Here is a 19,142-nt window from a genome sequence, read left to right on the forward strand (position 1 = left end):
CTCGGCGCTGAAACCCCACCAAGTCAAACAGGAGTCATTCGCATTGGACTCCGAGATGAAGGGAAATCCAAACCCACACGCTCCCCCGACTCCCGAAGTCTGTCGGTCTAACGCAGCAGATGCAATGGTGAGAGCGCTGCTCCACCAACGGGAGCCTGGGGAAGGGAGGATGAAGAGAAACGGGAGGGAAAGAGTCCGAAAAAACAGCCACAAAAGAAGCCAAGAGCAACACAATAGCTCTGTTTCTCACTCCGTCTTCATGATGTATATGAAGGGGGTGTGATTCAGAATACTTTCACTTCAGTGCTTGTGGATAAGCCAGTTTTCATCTTTTTGGAGTTTTAAGAGTAAATTAATATTTAAGTCTTACTAGCTATGTGCACAAGTAATCAAATAAAAATATGTCATCTAAAATTGAGTATATGCTGATCGTCTACCAGATCCATATTAACTGATTGGTTTGGTGTCTGTTCCAAACTGCAAATTTTACGTATTTCCATTTTACTACTGCTGCATTTTCATTCCTAAAAAAAGAAAAAAGAACGGACACTAAAGTCACGGACGTGGAAGAGGTGGAAAATGAGAGAGATAGCGCACAGTGAGGGGACAAGCAGACACGTGCAGCACCATAATCAGTTTGTTTCATTTTGGGCCCATGCAAATGACCGAATGGTAAATTCCAATCGGAATGAAGACATTTTGCATATAAATATAGCTACAGTTCACGACTGAGAGAAAGTAGCACTAGTAAAAAAAAAAACTGGCTCCCTTAATATACAAAAACACACACGCTTGCTTACAGCCTAGGCGAGTACTCGACACATATCCCTCTCACGCACCACTGGAGTATGGGAAGACAACCGTGTCACATGAGGGTTGCTGCGGAGAGGGCGGGGGTGATGACACAGCCTATCTCATCGCAGTAAAATGAAAATAAACGACCTGCAAACCTGAACAACAGCCAAACAGTAGGTCTCTCCAGACGCGGTGAGAATAAAGCGTCAAGCTCAGAGTGACCAGAGCCCCAAACCCCCACTGTAGGTCACACTGCTCAGCCCAGAGGAAATGTGATGACATGATTGAAAGGGTAAAGGCCAGGTTCCACTCTAAACAAGCAACACCGATGGACCAATATTCATCCTTTGAAGGTCTAGGCTGTTAACACCACTCTTTTGTCAATGAGCTCCCACACGGAGCTTAATTTAGAACTGAAGTTAAAAACACACACTCTGACCTTTACGATTCAAAAAACACTTGACCACCACCACCCCTGAAGAGGAGTATGGCGTTACGTGCCCTCAACCTGCACGTGCTCACTGTAAACATGGCAGCCATTCGTTATTTATACTCCGCGTAGCTTTTTCAAGGTGGAGACGTGTGTCGCTGAGCTCGCTGTGCTTTTACCTCAAACAGCAGAGAGTCCAGGTACGAATGAGTGACGTTTTGCATCATCCTTTGTAATGTAAACTAAATACACAAAAAATGACTTCCTATTCCTTTAAGGTTAAGAGGTTTTGGGCGACGTAGTAGCTTAATGATTGAGGTGCATAGTGCCTTGTCATGGTAAGCTGTATTTTTATGCCTCCCAAGAGTTGATGCGCCCGAAAAGTTGCACTTACCAAATGGATTCCAGTAGAAAATAGAGTCGTAGGTTTGACCGTCTGCTTCTGCTGTTCAATCTGGGTCTCCAGCTGGGCAGCGCGGACCTTGTGTTTGGCCAGCAAGATGGTGGCAGGAACCTGAGACTGCTCCTGCAGGAACAAACGAGGTGAGGTTTGTGTTTAGGAGTGCTAGTCTTATGTACAAATATGGCGAGTCGGGAAAATAAACACCGCTGATGCTATCGCTATCTCATTCAATTCAACTTGACTCTTTGAAAAGTTGCGTTATGGGGTGGAGAGTCATTTTGGCTCTTGAAGGAGAACGCGCCACAGGACATCAGATGCGTGTTGCATATGAAACAAAGTGCTTTATCAAGAACGTCTCTGCACAGCACAAACACCGGACACACGTACATCTACCGCTGTATGTTGAGAAGAGGTGAAACACAAGCCCCAGCTCCTCCATCCCTGACGTCTCCCGTCTACCAGGATAACTGAAGGTTTCCGGCTACCTGCCGCATTATCGATGCAAGGCATATTAGCAAAACTTGTGGCACTGCGAGGGGCGCTGCTTCAAGTGCACCGCACCGCCTTCACCTCCATTAAATGCAAGGTCGGACATTTCACTTTCTCCGGTGGAGCATTGCCAAGCGCAGAGGTCTAAGAACACGAGTTTGTACACGTTTTTCTTTCTTTTTTTTTCTTTTTGAGGAAGTAGGACATATTTGATAGGGGAGACAGGCATGGCAGGACAGTCTAGAGGTTCCTTAGCATTTTTTAAATAATCCATTTTTTTATTGGACTATACAGAAGAGCCACTACGGTGGTTTTCATGCTACTTATCATTCACAAAGTGATCAATTATACGGAAAATATGCCTGCAAAAAAAAAAAAGAAGAAGTAAAATCAGTGTTTACATTTGAAAAGAGAAAAAATCAAGTATCTAATTGATCAGTTAGCCATTGCTCTCAGAAACAATCTAAATATATGTGTTGGCATATGCTTGTGCGCTCATATGAGGACAGAGGGCTTTCTGGTAACACAGGCGTACAGATGTCAGAGCTCAGGGGAGTTCCCCAGGGGGGGTGAGCGCTGAGCACTGAGCTCATCTGGCTACAGTCAACAGGCCCTGTGCCTTAAACAAACAAATACACAGCTTAGCCCGCTATCTGTGATGGCCCTTCAGCAGTCCACTCGACAGCAACAATCACTTCCACAGCCTGCAGCTCAACACAATGGAACCAAAGAGCTTTGGAATCACAGAATGAGAACAATGTGGCCTGTAGCACAATGACTGGTAATAAGCTCTTAATGATCTTACAGCCATCAACCCTCAGGCTGGAGGGTGTGTGTGTGTGTGTGTGTGTGTGTGTGTGTGTGATGTTATGTGTTAGACATTTTTCATAAAGTGACTTGCACTTTGCTTGTCCTGTTGCATCGTGGGACTCGTCATCATGTGGACACGTGTGCGCGTGTGTCTCTCACCAGTTCATCCAGCAGAGCCTGCTTGTTCTTCCTCTTGGTCTGCAACTGCCTCTGCTCCTCCTGCAGCAGCTCCAGCCTCCTCTGCTCATTGCCCTGCTGCTCCATCAAGAGCAGCTCCTCCAGCTCTTCCTGCTCTCGGGTCTGAGGATAGAAGAGGTTAGCAAGAGGGAGAGAGAGAGAGAGAGAGTAGGATATGTGGAGAAATTCACTCAGTACATACAAGTGTAGCCTTATTCCTCTGGATCAGGTCTCTGTTCTCCCGCTGGTACTGCTCCATCCTCAGCTTGGTGTTCTCAACATCAACGTTGTTTGTCAGGTTATACACTACATGGGAGACACAAGTTAAAGTTAACCCAAGAGACACTGTTGTGTCGATGATCAAAAGGCCAAACACTAGGAAGTGTGTAAATGTGTAAAATGATGTTCAAGATATGTAGATTTTATCCAATGGTGCAACATTGGAATGGTTTACTTTTTTCTCTGGACATAAGTTTTAATATCTTCAGTTATTTACTAAGGGGAAATGTCATTTGAGGGGAAATCCTTCACTATTGAAGCCCAGAGTCCATCGTGGAACGATTGGTTTTTGGTACTGTACGATACATGTTTTTTTTTTTGCGGTTCCATTTGGAATAGTACGAAAGAAAATAACCAGCCCCAACCATTTCATTGGGGTACAAATCTCTGTAGTAGCCACAAGCCTGAACCAGGTCTCTACCGATCCATATGCTGAACCGTGGAATGGACACAGAAGCATGGGCACGTATATGTGACTGTGACTCTCTTAATACAGCAAAGTAAAGTTGCGTTGGCAGATACTCCCTGATCCATGCTTCTGGCGGACATGGCCGCCAGTAAAACATCAGCCTTAGCAGAAATCATTACTCTCAGAAGCATCCGTCCCCTCTACCTATGTCCTCCACTTGCTCCAGGTAGTCGTTATACTCTCTCAGGCTGGCGAAGTCAAAATCCTTCTTGTTGTATCTGCAGACAGACGAGAACTCATGATACAAATAATAAAAAAACCCGATGAAAGCAAATATGCACCGACATTAATAGCTTCCATTAAATCAACCATTTTATAATACCATGACTGCATACTGCCTAATAGGCCCACATTAGATGTCAATTAAGGGGCTATTAAAGAACAGATGAGAGGGGGAGAGAGAGAGGGCGGGGAGGGGCTGCGAAGTAAAAACCTGGCAGGGAAAGAGCTTTCCCGTTTCAGCCCCCCCATGGGGAGAGTCATTGTCTACAAAACAAACAGTGTAATGAGAAAGACAAAGGTGGCTTAAGAAGTGGGCGGGGGGATGAGATGACACATAAACACACAGCGCCACACCCCTCGGCCTCCCAGGTTCCCCCGCTCAACTCACATCTTCAGCACCTTCTTGCGGATCTCCACCTCCTTATCTACAGTCGGGTCCTCGAAGAGCTGCACGCGGAAGTTGCACTTCCTGAGGGGCGTGTCGCACTGCACGCAGTTGCCCGAGCCGCGCACGAAGAGCATCTCCACGCAGTTCTCGCATCTGTCGCGGGGGAGAGAGACAGCGAATTAAAAGCAGTACGAGCAGGCCTCAGTGTACAGTACGTGGCTGCTGAACTACAATTTTCCTCACAGTAAAGTGAATTTGTGTGTTTCTTTTATGGCTGTAGGTTACTATCAGGCACAGCGGGTCATAATGGGACATGCGAATATTTCCTCTCGGTGCTCAAAAATGGCTTGGAGTGGATTATGACAGGAATGTCGTTGAGGCTGTTTCCCACTTTCAGACAAGAGGAAATTAGTCTGACACCCCATCAGTGGAGTGTCTGTCTGCCATGGAAAAAACATTTGCTTTATTGTTATTTCAAACGACCACAGTCATTCCGCCACGTTGCATAACATGATAAAATCCAGCTCAGTCAGTCACAGTGTAGCCTATCATTATGAAAACTGAATAAAACTTGCTGTCATTTGGAAAAAGCGAAGAACAACAGATCGACACATGGAGTGTTTTGCGTCTCCTTTACTCCGGTGAATTTGTGCTTCAGACTTTGTCTGAAATGTTTGACATTTCTCAAACACATAAACGTAAATTGCTCCCGGCTGACATGGAGCCTAAACGAAAGGAAGCATCACATTTTAAGCCACGTGATGAAATATCATGGACATCTACGCGGCCATTGATCAAAGTATGTACTATAAATCTGTGTAATGGACGTGATTACTTTCCAAGACAAAATAAAGCACAGTCATGATGAGTTTTTCAGGCGGCTTTCGGTTCCTCCTACAAAGCCAACGTGAATCCCAATTCTCTGCTGTTTAGTGAACTCCTCTCCACCACAGAGCGAAAAAGCATGAAACTCTCAGACACTGTTGGGCTATTTAAGGTAAACGTCCAGTTTGGAGTGGGAAGATTTGCTTAAAGCACCATCATGACATCAACTCCATGGTAACCATCAAGCAGAAATACCTGCGGGGCACAACCCAGAGCTTCGCCATCAATCACACTTTTATGCAGGTAGGTGTTTACCCATCACTCACTCCTAAGTAAGGAGTGGACAATGAGAACAATGGGAATGTTCCTAAATCTCCCCTGATGGGGTGGAGGGCTTGGATAAACGTTTGCACAGTACACCGTTTTAATTAAGTCCTTGTGGAGCTTTATTTCCACAGGACTTCACCTTCCTGCTCGCGACCACCTTCGCAACATGGATAACATCTGGTTCCTTGTCGTGATCTCAAATGTCACTTTGTGTAATAAAACGTAGCAAAATTCAGGCCAGATTTTTCACAATCTATCATCGATGATAGGGCCGAGTCACTTTTTTTTTCTCACCCCTAAAAAGTAAAACAACTAGGCTCAAAAAGCTCTCCCAAGGTAGAGCCCATTATAATATTCATGACAGAGTCATTGTGCGAGACTTTTCACTTCATCAGCAGGATTCAAAACAAAACCAAACAAGACAACACATCAGTTGGAGGAGAAAGTGCAGAGCCATGGAGTTTGGCTGTTTATGCGTAGCGTCTTAGATATGGGTCAAACAAGCGCAACCTGCCAAGTCTGACACCAGCAGTACAAGTCAAACTCATACAGTAGAACTGAAACAGATTAAGCATCGCGCGGTGCTAGTTTACAAGCGTGTCAGTCTCAGCATGGCTTAGATGAAGCAGTAATGTGAAAACGAAAGCCTCACTGGTGGAGCCCACTGCTCAAGTGCAACCTGGAAGCGGCAGATGTTCACTGTGGCCCCAGGCTATAGGAGATGTATAGGCCTGGCCATATGGAGGTAGATAGAGGGATTCAGCTTGTTTCCACAGGCCCACAAAGAGCCCATTCATCAACATGGGATGAGGAGCGGGGTGTAGCTTGCCCCCTGCCCCATAAATGGACCACACAACAGAACTCTCCGTAGGGGGAAATCCTGTGTAATTCAAGAGCAAAGAGGTGAACGTCTAAAAGGGAGGGAGGAGAACATGGAGTCAATTTGCCATCTTGTGAAGTTTGCCTTGCCCAAGTGACAGCTTTGCGATTGTGCGACTATTGTTGCAATATGCTATCAAACGGGGAGGGGCATAAATCGGCAATCTCTTTCCAAAGCTCGGCTGTACCACATGGCCAGCAGAGAGGACATTCATGTGAATAGCCAGAACTCTTTCCATCTTTGTGTCCCAGGGCTGTTGTTGCTGACTGAGTGCTCCCGACTCCTCCCTCTCTCACCTGTCCTGCTCCGAGCTCCAGGCTCCTATCTCTCCTATCTGCAGCTGTCAGCAGGTCAGCGAAGGGGGTGGTAAGAGGACGGTAAACAGGGTCCTGGCTCAGCCATGGGGCTCCCCCAACACTGCTTGGTGACACTGCCTGTATGTGTACCTCCTCCCTTTCCAGGACTGAACAGAAAGAAAATCACTATGTACAGACAAGAGCTGGATTCACCCGTTTACGTCACAAAGCTCAGGATCTTTTCAGTACTTGTGACTGAGTTCACCGTCATATTTAAACATGCTCCGACACTCCGTGATGCCCCATGACCTCCAATACCTGCAGCAAGATAGTAAAAAAAAAATTGCTGAGGCCCAAGAATATGACTGCAAATACTCAAGCTAGTTTAGGCTTGTAATCTTAAAAGAAAACATTATACATATTTGGAGTATTTAATAGAATGTCGCTTTAAGAATAGAGTTTGAGGAGATGCTCAAGTTGGAATATTAAAATACATGTGCTTTTACAGTAATTCCCCATGAATTGCTGTAATGATCATGGTATTGATCCATCCAACTCTGTGTTTTTTTATGTAAATTTGGAATACAAAGTTGTCTGTATTACAGAAACACAACTTTTATACCAACCCAAGCATTGTAGGTGTAGATGAGAGGGACTTTTATTTCTGGAAATAAAACAACAAAGAACCATAGAAATATCCAGTTTCAACTCAATGAAGAGTGTATATCCTAAAGACCCCGATGTGACCACCCCCAACATTGTTTGTGCCTGTCTGTGTGCCCAGCGTCAAATGCCAAAGGGACATGTGCCTGGTGTCATTGTGCGGGGTAATAAATAACAACACCCCCAGTGACAGGGATACAAAATGTGCTGTGGGATTTAAATTTAGATGCGTGCTCGAGGTGGAGAAGCTCAATACTGCATTGCATCGACAAGGCAGGAAGCCTGGTCAACACTTTTTAAATGAATGAACCCAACTATTGGGCTGCAGCTCAAGGTGACAGTGTTGAATACAGATTGTTTTTATCTATTTATTCATACAGTTATGATTTGACTCGGTGAAGAAATATGTACTGCCGATTCAGACATTGCTCGTGTCAAAGTTCCGAGCAATTCTACTGCAGAAGTTTTGAGAAAATTGAAGAAAACTTCTTCCCACTTTAAATATTTATCAACAAAAGTCTCAAAAAAGGTGAGAAAAATCTTTAAAAAGATTCTTGCTACTGCCCCGCAATGTGTACCATTACAACCTTAGTATACAGTTATTGTGAGAAGGGAGAAAGAATGCAATAGAATACAATATTAATATAAATTAATATAAATAATTAATTTAATTGCTGACAAGTATATGCCGATTAAGTTATAAGCAAATGATGCCACACATCAAATGAACAATTTGTTGTTAGAATAATGGGGGTTAGGTATAACAGATGCTTTTATTTGTTTTATTCTAAGGATTTCACCAAAACATAATGTGATACTAGTCCTGTAACACAGTCGAGGTTTTAATGTGACTTTAATTTGTCATTCTTACTCATTTCACACTGTAACATTTCTACATTTTTGTGCATTGTTTGTACTGATGATGAGCATGTGTATTATATGCCATAAAGCATACATGCACTTTTAATGTCTTTCTTTCTTTTCTCCTTTCTTGCTCACAGTTTTCTCAAAAGATTTGTCGACTACAACTGTGGAATTAGTCACTGTGAAACTGAAACACATGACTCTTGATAAAGTACAAGTCTCTTGATCTATCAACACTTTCAGTAAAGCCTTATTGCAAACAAGCTGAATAACATCAGCGATGACAATACTAATACAGATTAAAAGTACAGCAGTTTTCAAGCGGTGCATAAATTCTGCGTCACACTGGCTCCAAGGTGACCTGAGCTAGGACATCTCCCCAAATTGCTTCATTGCAGAATCATTTTAATTTTCTGCATGTAGCCCCTGCATCCAGACGGAGGCAGTGAGTTATGAGCTCTCTGACCTGATGACAAAGCACTGCTGCTTCCTGATGGTTCGGTCAATAAACAGACAGGGTCAAATAAGATGCTCTCATCAGACTACCACAGTCGCTGCACGGTGCCGAGAGAGAACACGTCCCCTACATTCACATGGCCGGGTTTTCAAACAGATGACAAGGTGGAACACTGGAAAACGCTCCGCAAACAAGTTTTCTTCATCGCTGACGTGACAGTGACCCACAAACAAAACTCAAGCAAACCACGACATAGGATTAGTGAGGACCAGTGTCTAGTGAGTTTACTAGGAGATCAAGGCAATGGAAGTAAACATTTGATAGAAATACCACAGGTGTTAAGTAAGTTGAAGATGGTTAAGTTTAGGTACAAAGATGAAAGTGGTTACATTTAAGATACATTCCTAGTGGTTTGGATGAGAAAAGCATATGGTTGTGTGTGATTTCTGTCTCTGCCTATAACTAAGATAAAAAATATGGTAAAACCTAACCATATTATGCCTCACTATGTTGCACAACATGCCTGTAGATTAGATGTTAATGTACAGCTGTAAAGCTGCTTAAACACCTGTGTATTTTATTCACACGTGCCACTTTTCTATCTGCCTATTAACCATTAATCATTATGAATAAATTAATTGACTATTTTGAAAGTCGATTCATCGGTTCGTGAGAAAAATAAGCGACACATTAACAAATAAGGAAAATAATCCTTAGTAGGGGCCCACTTTGTCACCCTGGTGCAAACAATGACAAATGTCAACATCAAGCAGGTTTGACAGTTGTCTTGCAGCACTGTCTATGATGTGACAGAGAATAAACACACAATTCAACAGCGTCAACGCCTGTTAGAGCTGCATCATCTTCCTGAAGGCAAATTTATGTGATCAATTTAACACCAATGTGCCCATTTAAATCATCGCTACTTTATCTTCTTATTACAGTCTAATCAATCCTTCTTTTGTGTACCGTACATTTCTGAGAATTATTAGCTTAGAGATCAAGTTCAGCCATTTTTAATGTGCACATTTTAAATGTGTTCATATAGAGATGTGTTTGTTTAACTCAAGATGTGTCCACTGCTTCCCAGAATTTCAGTTTTCATTGGTCTTTCTCTCATATAATACAAGACAGTGATGATATTCATGTCCCATATTGTCAGACCTTTCTTGATAAGGACATGTTGAAATACAGAGGGGAATCTCTTTGGAATAAACTCTCCACATTACTAATAGTGATATCTGGTAGATATTGTCTACATTACGTTGATTTAACATCTGAAAGGGTCTCGAATGAACAAAGACCTATGGCCCTGATTGAATCTTTATGTAATTACGTTGAATAACATCTTAAACGTTGCTGTTTATTGTTATTATGAGTGTTGTTGACCATTGTTATTTTATTTAGAGCAGGTATCCTCATTCAGCCTTCATCGGCGTATGTACTTCCCAGCACAATTTGTTAATTTGTTGCTTTTTTCCGCATAATGTGCCAAAAAAACATCACAATGAGGAGCTAACAAGCCGTTAGTAGCTAAAGGCTAAAGAAGTGGCACAAACATGTTGGACGCACGACTTGAGATAAAATTACAAACTTTAAAAGGGACATGGATACTTTTGAAATGCCACTTAACCGCGTGCTTGGTGTGTGTCGTGTGATAGTGGGTGTATTTTTTTGCACAGAATGAAGACAATCGTTACACGATGCTACATTAGCTTGAGTAGCTGTCAGGTGTAAATAGTACTCACAGCGTGTGGCCGCACACGTTCACCATCAGCTTCAGCGACGGATTCCTGTACTTGGTTGTTTTGCATCTCGGGCAGCCTTGGTCGTCCATGACTGACAGAGAGAAACACCGGAGAGAATCTTCAACAACAACAAGAGGCAGCAGCAGCAGCAGCAGCTCTGCTGTCAAAGAAAACGGCTGCGTTACAAACAATTAGGTCCGAGAGGAAACTGCTGCGCCAAATAAGCAGTGTTCCCCCTTGGACAGAAGTCTTGTATAAAGTTCCTAAAAGGTGATACTTGAGTAAAATGTAAAAAATGTAAAATGTAAAAGTATCTTAGAATATGACTTTGGTAGAAGTTGAAGTCACTTTTTTTTTACAATATTACTAAGTAAAAGTCTTAAAGTATATGACATTTGCAAATATGCAATTTTCCCCACTGCGGGACAAATAAAGGACTATCTTATCTTATCTTACATTTACTTTATAAAGTCATTTTACATAATCATATTCTGATATAAAATGTTCTTAGGTTTTAGAAGTAAAATATTAAAAAAGTGAGTTATGAATGAGCCATGGTAGCTCAGAGGTAAGGTGAGTTGTCTTTCAACTGAAAGGCTGTGTGTTCAATTTCTGGCCCTGATAGTCTATATGTGTCCTTGAGCCAGACACTTAACCCCATGTTGCAGCATGTGAATGGGCATGACAGATCATCAAGACTGGAAAATATCTATATAAATACAGACCATTACCAACTCTTCTTCTTCTGATTTTATTTGATAGAAACGAGTAAGTAAGATAGTTAAAGGAAATGTAATGAAGTAAAAGTTGCTAGAAATACAAAAAAACAAAGTAAAGTACAGATATGTGAATTTTTTACTGAAGTACAGTAACAAAGTTTGTACTTTACAACACTGCGAGACAGCAACGGTTGTCAAACGGCAGTACAAACACAACCCTACAGTATAGATATACATATATACCCTGGAAGAGTCACAGAGTGCATAAGCTGCTTGTATAAAATGGTTGTTCAGTGTCTCCTCTGTGTATAATAACCCCATTCATGATGATGACTCCTTACATGATCGAATGCAGAGCTAAATCCCAAAGTTCAAAGGTTTAGCCCCGCCCCCTGAATTGAAGAATATACAGAATATAGCACAACTACTTCAAATATGTGACCCTTTTACCCAATGAATAATAACTAGACATGGATGATCATGAGCTCAATATTTTAAAAACAAAAAACAAAAAAACAACGGGCATTACAATTTTGGCCATAACTATGTTTTGTTTACAAATGATTATACATCATTAAAATGTGAATAACAAAGTGAGTAGCTCAAAAATAAACAAAGTCATTTGGAAAACATTGATCAAATGGAACTCTGAGCAAAATAATAATTAAAATTGACATTTGAAAGTATACATGTAGCTATACTGTAAGATAATAATCGATGATGGATAGCTGTCGTCGATATCTAACATGATCAAGAAATGACTTTTATAGTAAAAAACAAAAAAGTAAAAACTAACTTTAAATGTAGTTTATTTTCTATGATCTATCTATTTATAAGAAACACTCTACAACCCAGCAAATGTGATCCAGTGTGAGCCTATACTAAAAGCCCAAGCATGTGTGTTCTATAGGCCTATTGATTTAATAACAACATTAATAATCGTAAAGGCAAAGTCAGACTCCATATAACCTGCATCACAAACACACACTTTCGTGGGCTGTGTGGAGTGACATTTGAAAACATCATTATTATTAATGTTAAACAGATGGTTGGGCTTTGTGGTCACGAGTGAGTGGTGAAAGTCATATTTGGAGCTGCTTTTCCAGCTCCGAGAGAGACAGAAGTATATCACACCACACATACACTTATTAGACAGTCTGAAAATGAAAATGTGCATTCGCAGGGAACAGCTTTTCCTCATTATTATTCCATGTTTATGGAGGGGGGAGTTGACCAGACAGTGTTTATTGTGGTCATAATGCATTTGTGTATGACTAGTATACAGTCCCACTCTAAGGTCTGATGAATATTGTGAGTCCAAATATTTTTTTAGATTTAGATAATAAGGAATATTTAAATTCCTCAACATTTTCCCCTTGAATTTGGGTTGTGGTGGTGGTGGTGGTGGTGGTGTGGTACGTTGACTCTGTACATACAGAAAAGGCGGCTCCTGCCATATAGAGACAACAAGGATCAAGGATATCCCGTTCCCACGATCCCAAAAAACACTCACCTTGCACAGGTGAGGTACGGGAATATACTGGAAGTCACTTCAAACACTCATGTCTGAATCGGCTTGCTCCTCCCTTGTGGGTCCACCGGCGGGCCAATGGCGTGGCTCTCCTGCAGATAGACCCCAGTGTGTCTCCTTCCAGCCCCAGTCCCCGCAGAGTAAAAGTCACGTTGGAAGGAAAAGGGGAGAGAGGTATCTACTTACAGCTGCTGTCAGATATCCGATCGCACTCGCATGGCGAGGAGGTAATCCGATCAAGCTGGGAGGAGTGACTTTACCAGGGAAGGCTTGAACAAAAAAATGTCTTCTTCTTCTGCCGGAGAAGTCACAGCAGCAAATGACATCAAGAGGGAAAATGTGAAGGAGCTGGATGAGCGCGAGTGCATCAAGTTTGTGGCGCTGGACGCGGCGGAGTTGTCCATGGAGCGCGCGACTCCCAGCGCGGACGCGGTGCGCACGGAGCTGTTGGTGAGCGCCGCTTCCTCTCTGGCTTTCTCCCCGGAGCAAGTGGCGTGCGTCTGCGAGGCTTTGCAGCAGGGAGGCAATGTGGACCGGCTGGCCAGGTTCCTGTGGTCCCTGCCACAGAGTGACCTGCTGCGCGGCAACGAAAGCATCCTGAAAGCCCAAGCCCTGGTCGCTTTCCACCAGGCGCGGTACCAGGAGCTGTACAGTATACTGGAGAACCACAGCTTCAGTCCGTCCAACCACACCTTTCTGCAGGATCTGTGGTACAAGGCCCGATACACTGAGGCGGAGAAGGCGCGGGGGAGACCACTGGGCGCCGTGGACAAATACCGGATCCGGAGAAAATACCCTCTCCCCAGGACTATCTGGGACGGCGAGGAGACTGTGTATTGTTTCAAGGAGAGGTCTCGGAACGCGCTGAAGGATCTGTATAATCAGAATAGGTACCCATCTCCTGCCGAGAAAAGAAACCTCGCCAAGATTACAGGACTCTCCTTGACCCAGGTCAGCAACTGGTTCAAAAACAGGAGACAGAGAGACAGAAACCCTTCCGAGGCACAATCAAAAAGGTGAGGCCACTGAAGGAGCAGCCGTTCAATCACACTCTCAATATGGGTCAAATTATTTGCACCTTCCTCTGAGTGCGCCGTGCGTAAGCGGCGCGTTAAAATGCACCGAGACTTATTTTAACGAACTATTTGAAGGCATTTTGTTGTTGAGTGGAGGGACAATCCACAGTAGGTTACATACCCACTCACGCCAAAGTCAGTGACTTGCAGTGCTCCGAGGATTGTATAATCTGTACGCGCAGCCACTTACAGGACAGGACAATGGGAAAATATATGATTATTCATAATAATTAAGAAGCAAAAAAAAAAAACGGGCAGGAGCACGCTTTTAATGTTTTGAAATATGAAGCTGTTGCCTTTCAGATCCGGTTTCAAGTGTGTTGGTGCTATGGGGCATGGAAACTATAAGCGACCAATGCACAATCACACACATACAAGTGGAACTGGAAACAACACACACAAGTTATTTTTAATTCCTTATATTAATGCCTACGCACACTATAAAATAAAATATCTTTCATCATCACATTTGTTTTTCTCTGTGCCAGAACAGAGAGGATCCCAGACATAGTCTACAACAGATCGTGCGTTTTTACTCCACAATCTTCCATACAAACACTAAACACACTGAATTACCTCCTTTTATGTTTCCCTCTGTATGAACAAAGCTGACGCACCTGGTGGAGGTGACCCCTCTGACTCTCTCTCTCTCTGTCTCTCTCTCTCTGTCTCACACACACACACACACACACACACACACAGTCAAATATCTTACAGTTCTCCTGAAAGTGTTATTTAAAACCTGTGGATATTTTTGAACAAACTCAATCGTCTCACTTGCAGTTCTAATGTCTTGCTTTATGTCTTTTCTCCTTGGAGGTGTGAGTGTGTGTGTGTGTGTGTGTGTGTTGGGGGGGTTGGACGTGTGAGTGTGCCTGCTGGGGCCTGGGGTGTCCTTGCAGCTGTTTTAATCAGTCTTTTTAAAGGGACCTTAGTAAACAAAATATAATAGGCTGTGTCCATTTGGTTGTTAAAGACTGTCTTCCAGGCATTTTAATTTCACATTTACAAGAATAGAGTGATTGATCCCTTCAGCCATTTGTCCTGCGCCACTGCCAAGCACTGACATTTTGTCACGCCAGAGTTTACTGTGCCAAATGGTTGCACGGATGTTGGTGTTGGTCGGTCGAGCCCGGATTGGTTGTTGTCAGTGCAGGCTCTCCATGAGGTTAGAGAGGGCTTTTCACATTCACAAACACAGCATGCTCGTCAAAGTTGTGTAAAAACACAGCAACAAATGTCTGCCCTGGGTGGGTTTATAGATGACATGTGGGTGGAAAGAAAATAAACAGCGTTATACTCGTTTATTCTCTTTCACCATGTGGATTGTTCTTTTTAAATGGCAACTCCCAAGGAAAGTGAAAAACAAAGCTCTGTTTTATTTTTCGTCAAGAAACACATTTCAATGCTATTCCATGATGGCTTAAGGTCAAATTATCGTAACACTTTATCTGTAATGTTCTGCCTCTTTTCCCCAGTGAATCAGATGGAAACCACAGCACAGAGGATGAGTCTAGTAAAGGCCAGGAGGAGCTGTCACCACGGCCCCTCTCGAACTCCTCGGATGGGTTAATGCCCCATGGGATTCAAACTGGGCCTCTGGACAGTGGGGTGGTCATCCAACAGATTGGGGACATCAAGATGCCCCCTGGATCCAACAGCGGCGGCCTCTACAACGGAAGTCTAGTGACAAGCAACACCTCCTCCACCATGTTTCACAACGGTGGCTCGTCTTACCTCCACACGCCTGGGAACATCCTGTTCAACGGGCTCAATTTGGGCATCCAGCCCTTGGCCTTCAACCCCCTGAGGTCGTCTGGAGGGGTTTTGCTGGGGGGCACTGGGGTGGACATGCAGATGCAGGAGAAGGGACTGGGTAGTTCTCCTGAGGACTCCGGCCTGCAGTACACCTCCTACTCCGGCTGTGTGAATGGAGCGGAGGTGAAGCTGGAGGGGACTCACTCCTCCATGGCTGCCCAGAACGGAGGCTCCTCCGTGCTGGCGTTCAGCTCGCCGTCAGGCGCGCTGCAGCTGGGTGGCTACAGTCTGGTCCACGTCCCCAGTGGAGTGTCGGACAGCGACAGCGGCTCGTTACTCAACAGCGATGTCGGTCTGCCAACCTTGCAGCTCTCTGCGTCATCTGCCTCGACCATCTCACAACAAGGTGGGTACAAGACGTGCCGCATCTGAAACACGACTCGGCACATGAGGACTTTTGTTTGCTTGATGAGGTACAGATGGGCAACAATGACATTGTAATCTATAACAGTATTATTGACCCAGTGCACAGTGACTAATGCCAAGCTTAAAGTAATCTTTTGACATGAATGCGACCTGTGAGACCAAGAAAAGGCAAAAAATGAGAAGCCACGGTAAGGATCACCAACGTTCAAACAAACCATCTGAGTCTTGTTTATAGATATCTTTACATCTCTCAGCTTGTTGTGTTTTTAGCACCAATCCAGTGCATCACTGCCTGCACTTCCCGGTGGTTTGTCAACAGATCTCTACTACGTCCTCTAAATGAATCCAAACTGCTTTATTCTTGGCTTGTCTGTGTTTGGGCTGTAGCCCAAAGGGCTGATGCTATACATAACACAGACCAGAAGAAACGGGGAAGGGCCCCCACACACACACACACACACACACACACACATACTTTAAGAGGTGGTCCTCTGAAAGCCCCCGAGATGAATAAAAACAAGTTCTGAAGTCACCATCACTCACCATCACTGCACTCTGCATGTGCAGAGCAGGGAGGTGGGAAAATATGTTTCAGACAATCAGAGGCCGCGGAGCGCACGAACGCAACGCACGAATAAGCCATTACAGCACTTATGTTGACAGAGTGCAGGGAATCTACAGCAGGATGAATTATACGGACAAACAGCAAACTGCAGCTTGCTGTTTGGCTCTGGCAGGCCTGTGCATACACTCTCTTGGGCACCGCGGGGTCACACAACTGGCCTGTTCTTAATAAAACATCAAGCAGCAGTCAGGACTTTAGAGGAGGACCCAGCCATTCTTCGGCTAATGTATATTTTGTTCTGTCGTCGCGTTTCCGCAGGTCCTTTACCTCTGGACAACGTCGCCGTGAGTTCCTCCAGCGACGACTCCTTCCAGCAGCAGGACAAGCTGACCATGACGTCTCTGCACCACAGCACCGTCCTCTACAGCTTGAGCAACGCCGGCCAGCCGTCCATCAAGAAGGAGCCGCTGGAGGGAGGCGTCTACTCCTCCTATCACCACGGCCTTCACTTGGACCCCAATGGTCAGCTCAGCTACACCACTCCTAACTCTGAAGAGGCTCCGTCCAGCCGAGGTCCAACCTCGACCACGGAGGTCTCCGCTGTCGCCGCGTCTAGCCCCGAGCCGGAGGTCTACACCACCCTCACCATCAGCACGCCGCTGATGGCCCAGACGGACGCAAGAAGCCACCACCTCCAGCCCGCGGAGTACCTCGGGGGCCACGAGGTCCGAGGGCCCTCGCACCTGATGGGCCCCGGCATGAACAGCAACTTCATGAACCTTTCAGACAACAAAGTTGACGGCTCCGGCTCAGGCAGCATGAATGAGATGGTGCGGGCGATGTGTGGGGAGATGGAGGCTGTGGAAGGCAAGGAGCTAGCCAAACTACAGACAGTGCAAATGGACGAGGACATGGCTGACCTGTGACCTCAAGAAGAACTTGTGTCCTCCCCAGCAGTGACATGGTGAATCTTTTTACCCTCGTGTGAGCGTGTGTTGTTGGGTTTTTTTTTTTATTATTATTTTTTCATTTCCTTTAAATGTTAAATTATTTGTGTTTATTTGACTCTTACGATGCACTCTAGTCAGAGGGGGAGCCCCGTGGGCGGGCATTATCAATTCATCATGAAATTGAGAAAAAAACACGTTTTTAAAGCCTTGTTATCCAGAAGAAACACTTCGCGGACCGAAGAAGTCGCTGTGAGTGACTGCGCCACGTTTTAATGTGCATTTTTATAGACAACACCTGCTACTTCCTGTTGAGTGGATTTGATCCGCAGGAACAGGTGCTGGAATGTCTCGGGTCATGTGACCAGGATGTTCCTCCAAACCAAATGCGTCATCTGGCTCGAACCAAAAAGGTCATTCAGTTGGGGGGCGGGAGGGGAGGGGAGGGGAGGGAGGGAGAGAGAGAGAGCCTTGGTGAAAATGATCAGTTAGATGTAGAGAGACTTTACTGAAGGACAACACACACAGATAAATAAATTAAAGGTTGAAAAGCTGCTGATTTAGGGGGAAGTGTCCTTCAGTAAGTCCTTCAAATTGCCTCTCAATTGACCGATTTCGTGAACGGGGGGAGTGTTGTCGAGTGTGGGGACTCGATTGAAGACGAATGTGCCTTTTCCGCTACTTAAACTACACAATGGCATTGGTCTGTTCCGGCATTTGCACTACTGTGACGACAATGCAACGTTTCCCAGCGGCCTTCACGTCGAAGGGTTTGTCGAGACGCGGGAGCGACAGCAAATGCACGTGGTTCAAGCATCGCCCCCAAACCGGTTTTCACCGAGTCCACGCGTCGTCCGTCGCTTATAGTGATGCAACTCGTCGTAATGTCATATCTGTACATGTGACGACCCTAGAGCTTGTCGTGTTTCACTTTGACGCGTCCGTCGGAAACGTCGGCGCTCGTGAATCGTATTTTTCTATGGAGCCCGATGCAAATATCTACAGGTGTGTGCTTTGAAAAGGTACAGCGAACAAAGGTACAGCATTAAGAAGAGGACAAACATGTGGTTGTTGTTTTTTTATCGTCCTACTTTTAAACCAGAGGGGGATTGTGATAATTCCTCTTTGCATGGCGTCATAACATTTGGGACATTAGTGCCTTTGACTTTTATTTTGTAAATAATAGTGAACGCGTAAGCTCAGCTGTAGGTCACAGGTGGGCGTGCGTCAGAGGTCGAGGGAAGACCAGAGAGAATGTAAGAGCCCGTTGGTCAAGTGTGTCCAGTGCTTTTCACGACAGGATCCCGGGGTTCCTCGCGGTCGTACGCGACCGTCATAGCACATTTCAACGCTGCAGTCAAAGTCACAAGATGCACATCACATGTTCTGACACCTTTGAGGACTGGGTTTCCTCAGTGCTTTAATGTAATATACCAAAAATGGAAGTCATGGGCAAATAGTGGGGTCATTTTGTTTCTTTTGTTCTGTTTGTTTGTTTGTTTGTTTTTTTATCTTAGTTTGAATATGTTTGTTATCTGGATTTATGTGAATGTATTTTTCTAAATCTCCATACTACAATAAAAGTTTATATTTATAAA

At 44.4% G+C, this 19,142-nt stretch overlaps 2 protein-coding genes across 2 annotated transcripts in view; one reads left to right on the top strand and one right to left on the bottom strand.

Moving 5' to 3' along the window:
* Positions 1–12,936, bottom strand: part of mnat1 (MNAT1 component of CDK activating kinase) — a 31,638-nt gene extending 18,702 nt beyond the window's left edge. The window contains exons 1-7 of the mRNA XM_044046818.1: positions 12,755–12,936; positions 10,523–10,613; positions 4,463–4,615; positions 3,997–4,070; positions 3,307–3,410; positions 3,087–3,227; positions 1,620–1,751 (exon numbers count right to left, since the gene is read on the bottom strand). Coding sequence (XP_043902753.1) covers positions 1,620–1,751; positions 3,087–3,227; positions 3,307–3,410; positions 3,997–4,070; positions 4,463–4,615; positions 10,523–10,611 — 693 coding nt within the window. The 5' untranslated portion in view covers positions 10,612–10,613; positions 12,755–12,936. The remainder of the gene's footprint in view (positions 1–1,619; positions 1,752–3,086; positions 3,228–3,306; positions 3,411–3,996; positions 4,071–4,462; positions 4,616–10,522; positions 10,614–12,754) is intronic.
* A 1-nt stretch (position 12,937) lies between these two features.
* Positions 12,938–17,631, top strand: six4a (SIX homeobox 4a). The gene is made up of 3 exons (XM_044046815.1): positions 12,938–13,788; positions 15,327–16,012; positions 16,916–17,631. The coding sequence occupies exons 1-3, from the start codon at positions 13,055–13,057 to the stop codon at positions 17,521–17,523; spliced, it is 2,028 nt and encodes a 675-aa protein (XP_043902750.1). The 5' UTR covers positions 12,938–13,054; the 3' UTR covers positions 17,524–17,631.
* The last annotated feature ends 1,511 nt before the right edge of the window (positions 17,632–19,142 follow it).

The sequence above is a fragment of the Solea senegalensis genome, linkage group LG16, assembly GCF_019176455.1.
Source record: "Solea senegalensis isolate Sse05_10M linkage group LG16, IFAPA_SoseM_1, whole genome shotgun sequence".
Taxonomy (NCBI): domain Eukaryota; kingdom Metazoa; phylum Chordata; class Actinopteri; order Pleuronectiformes; family Soleidae; genus Solea; species Solea senegalensis.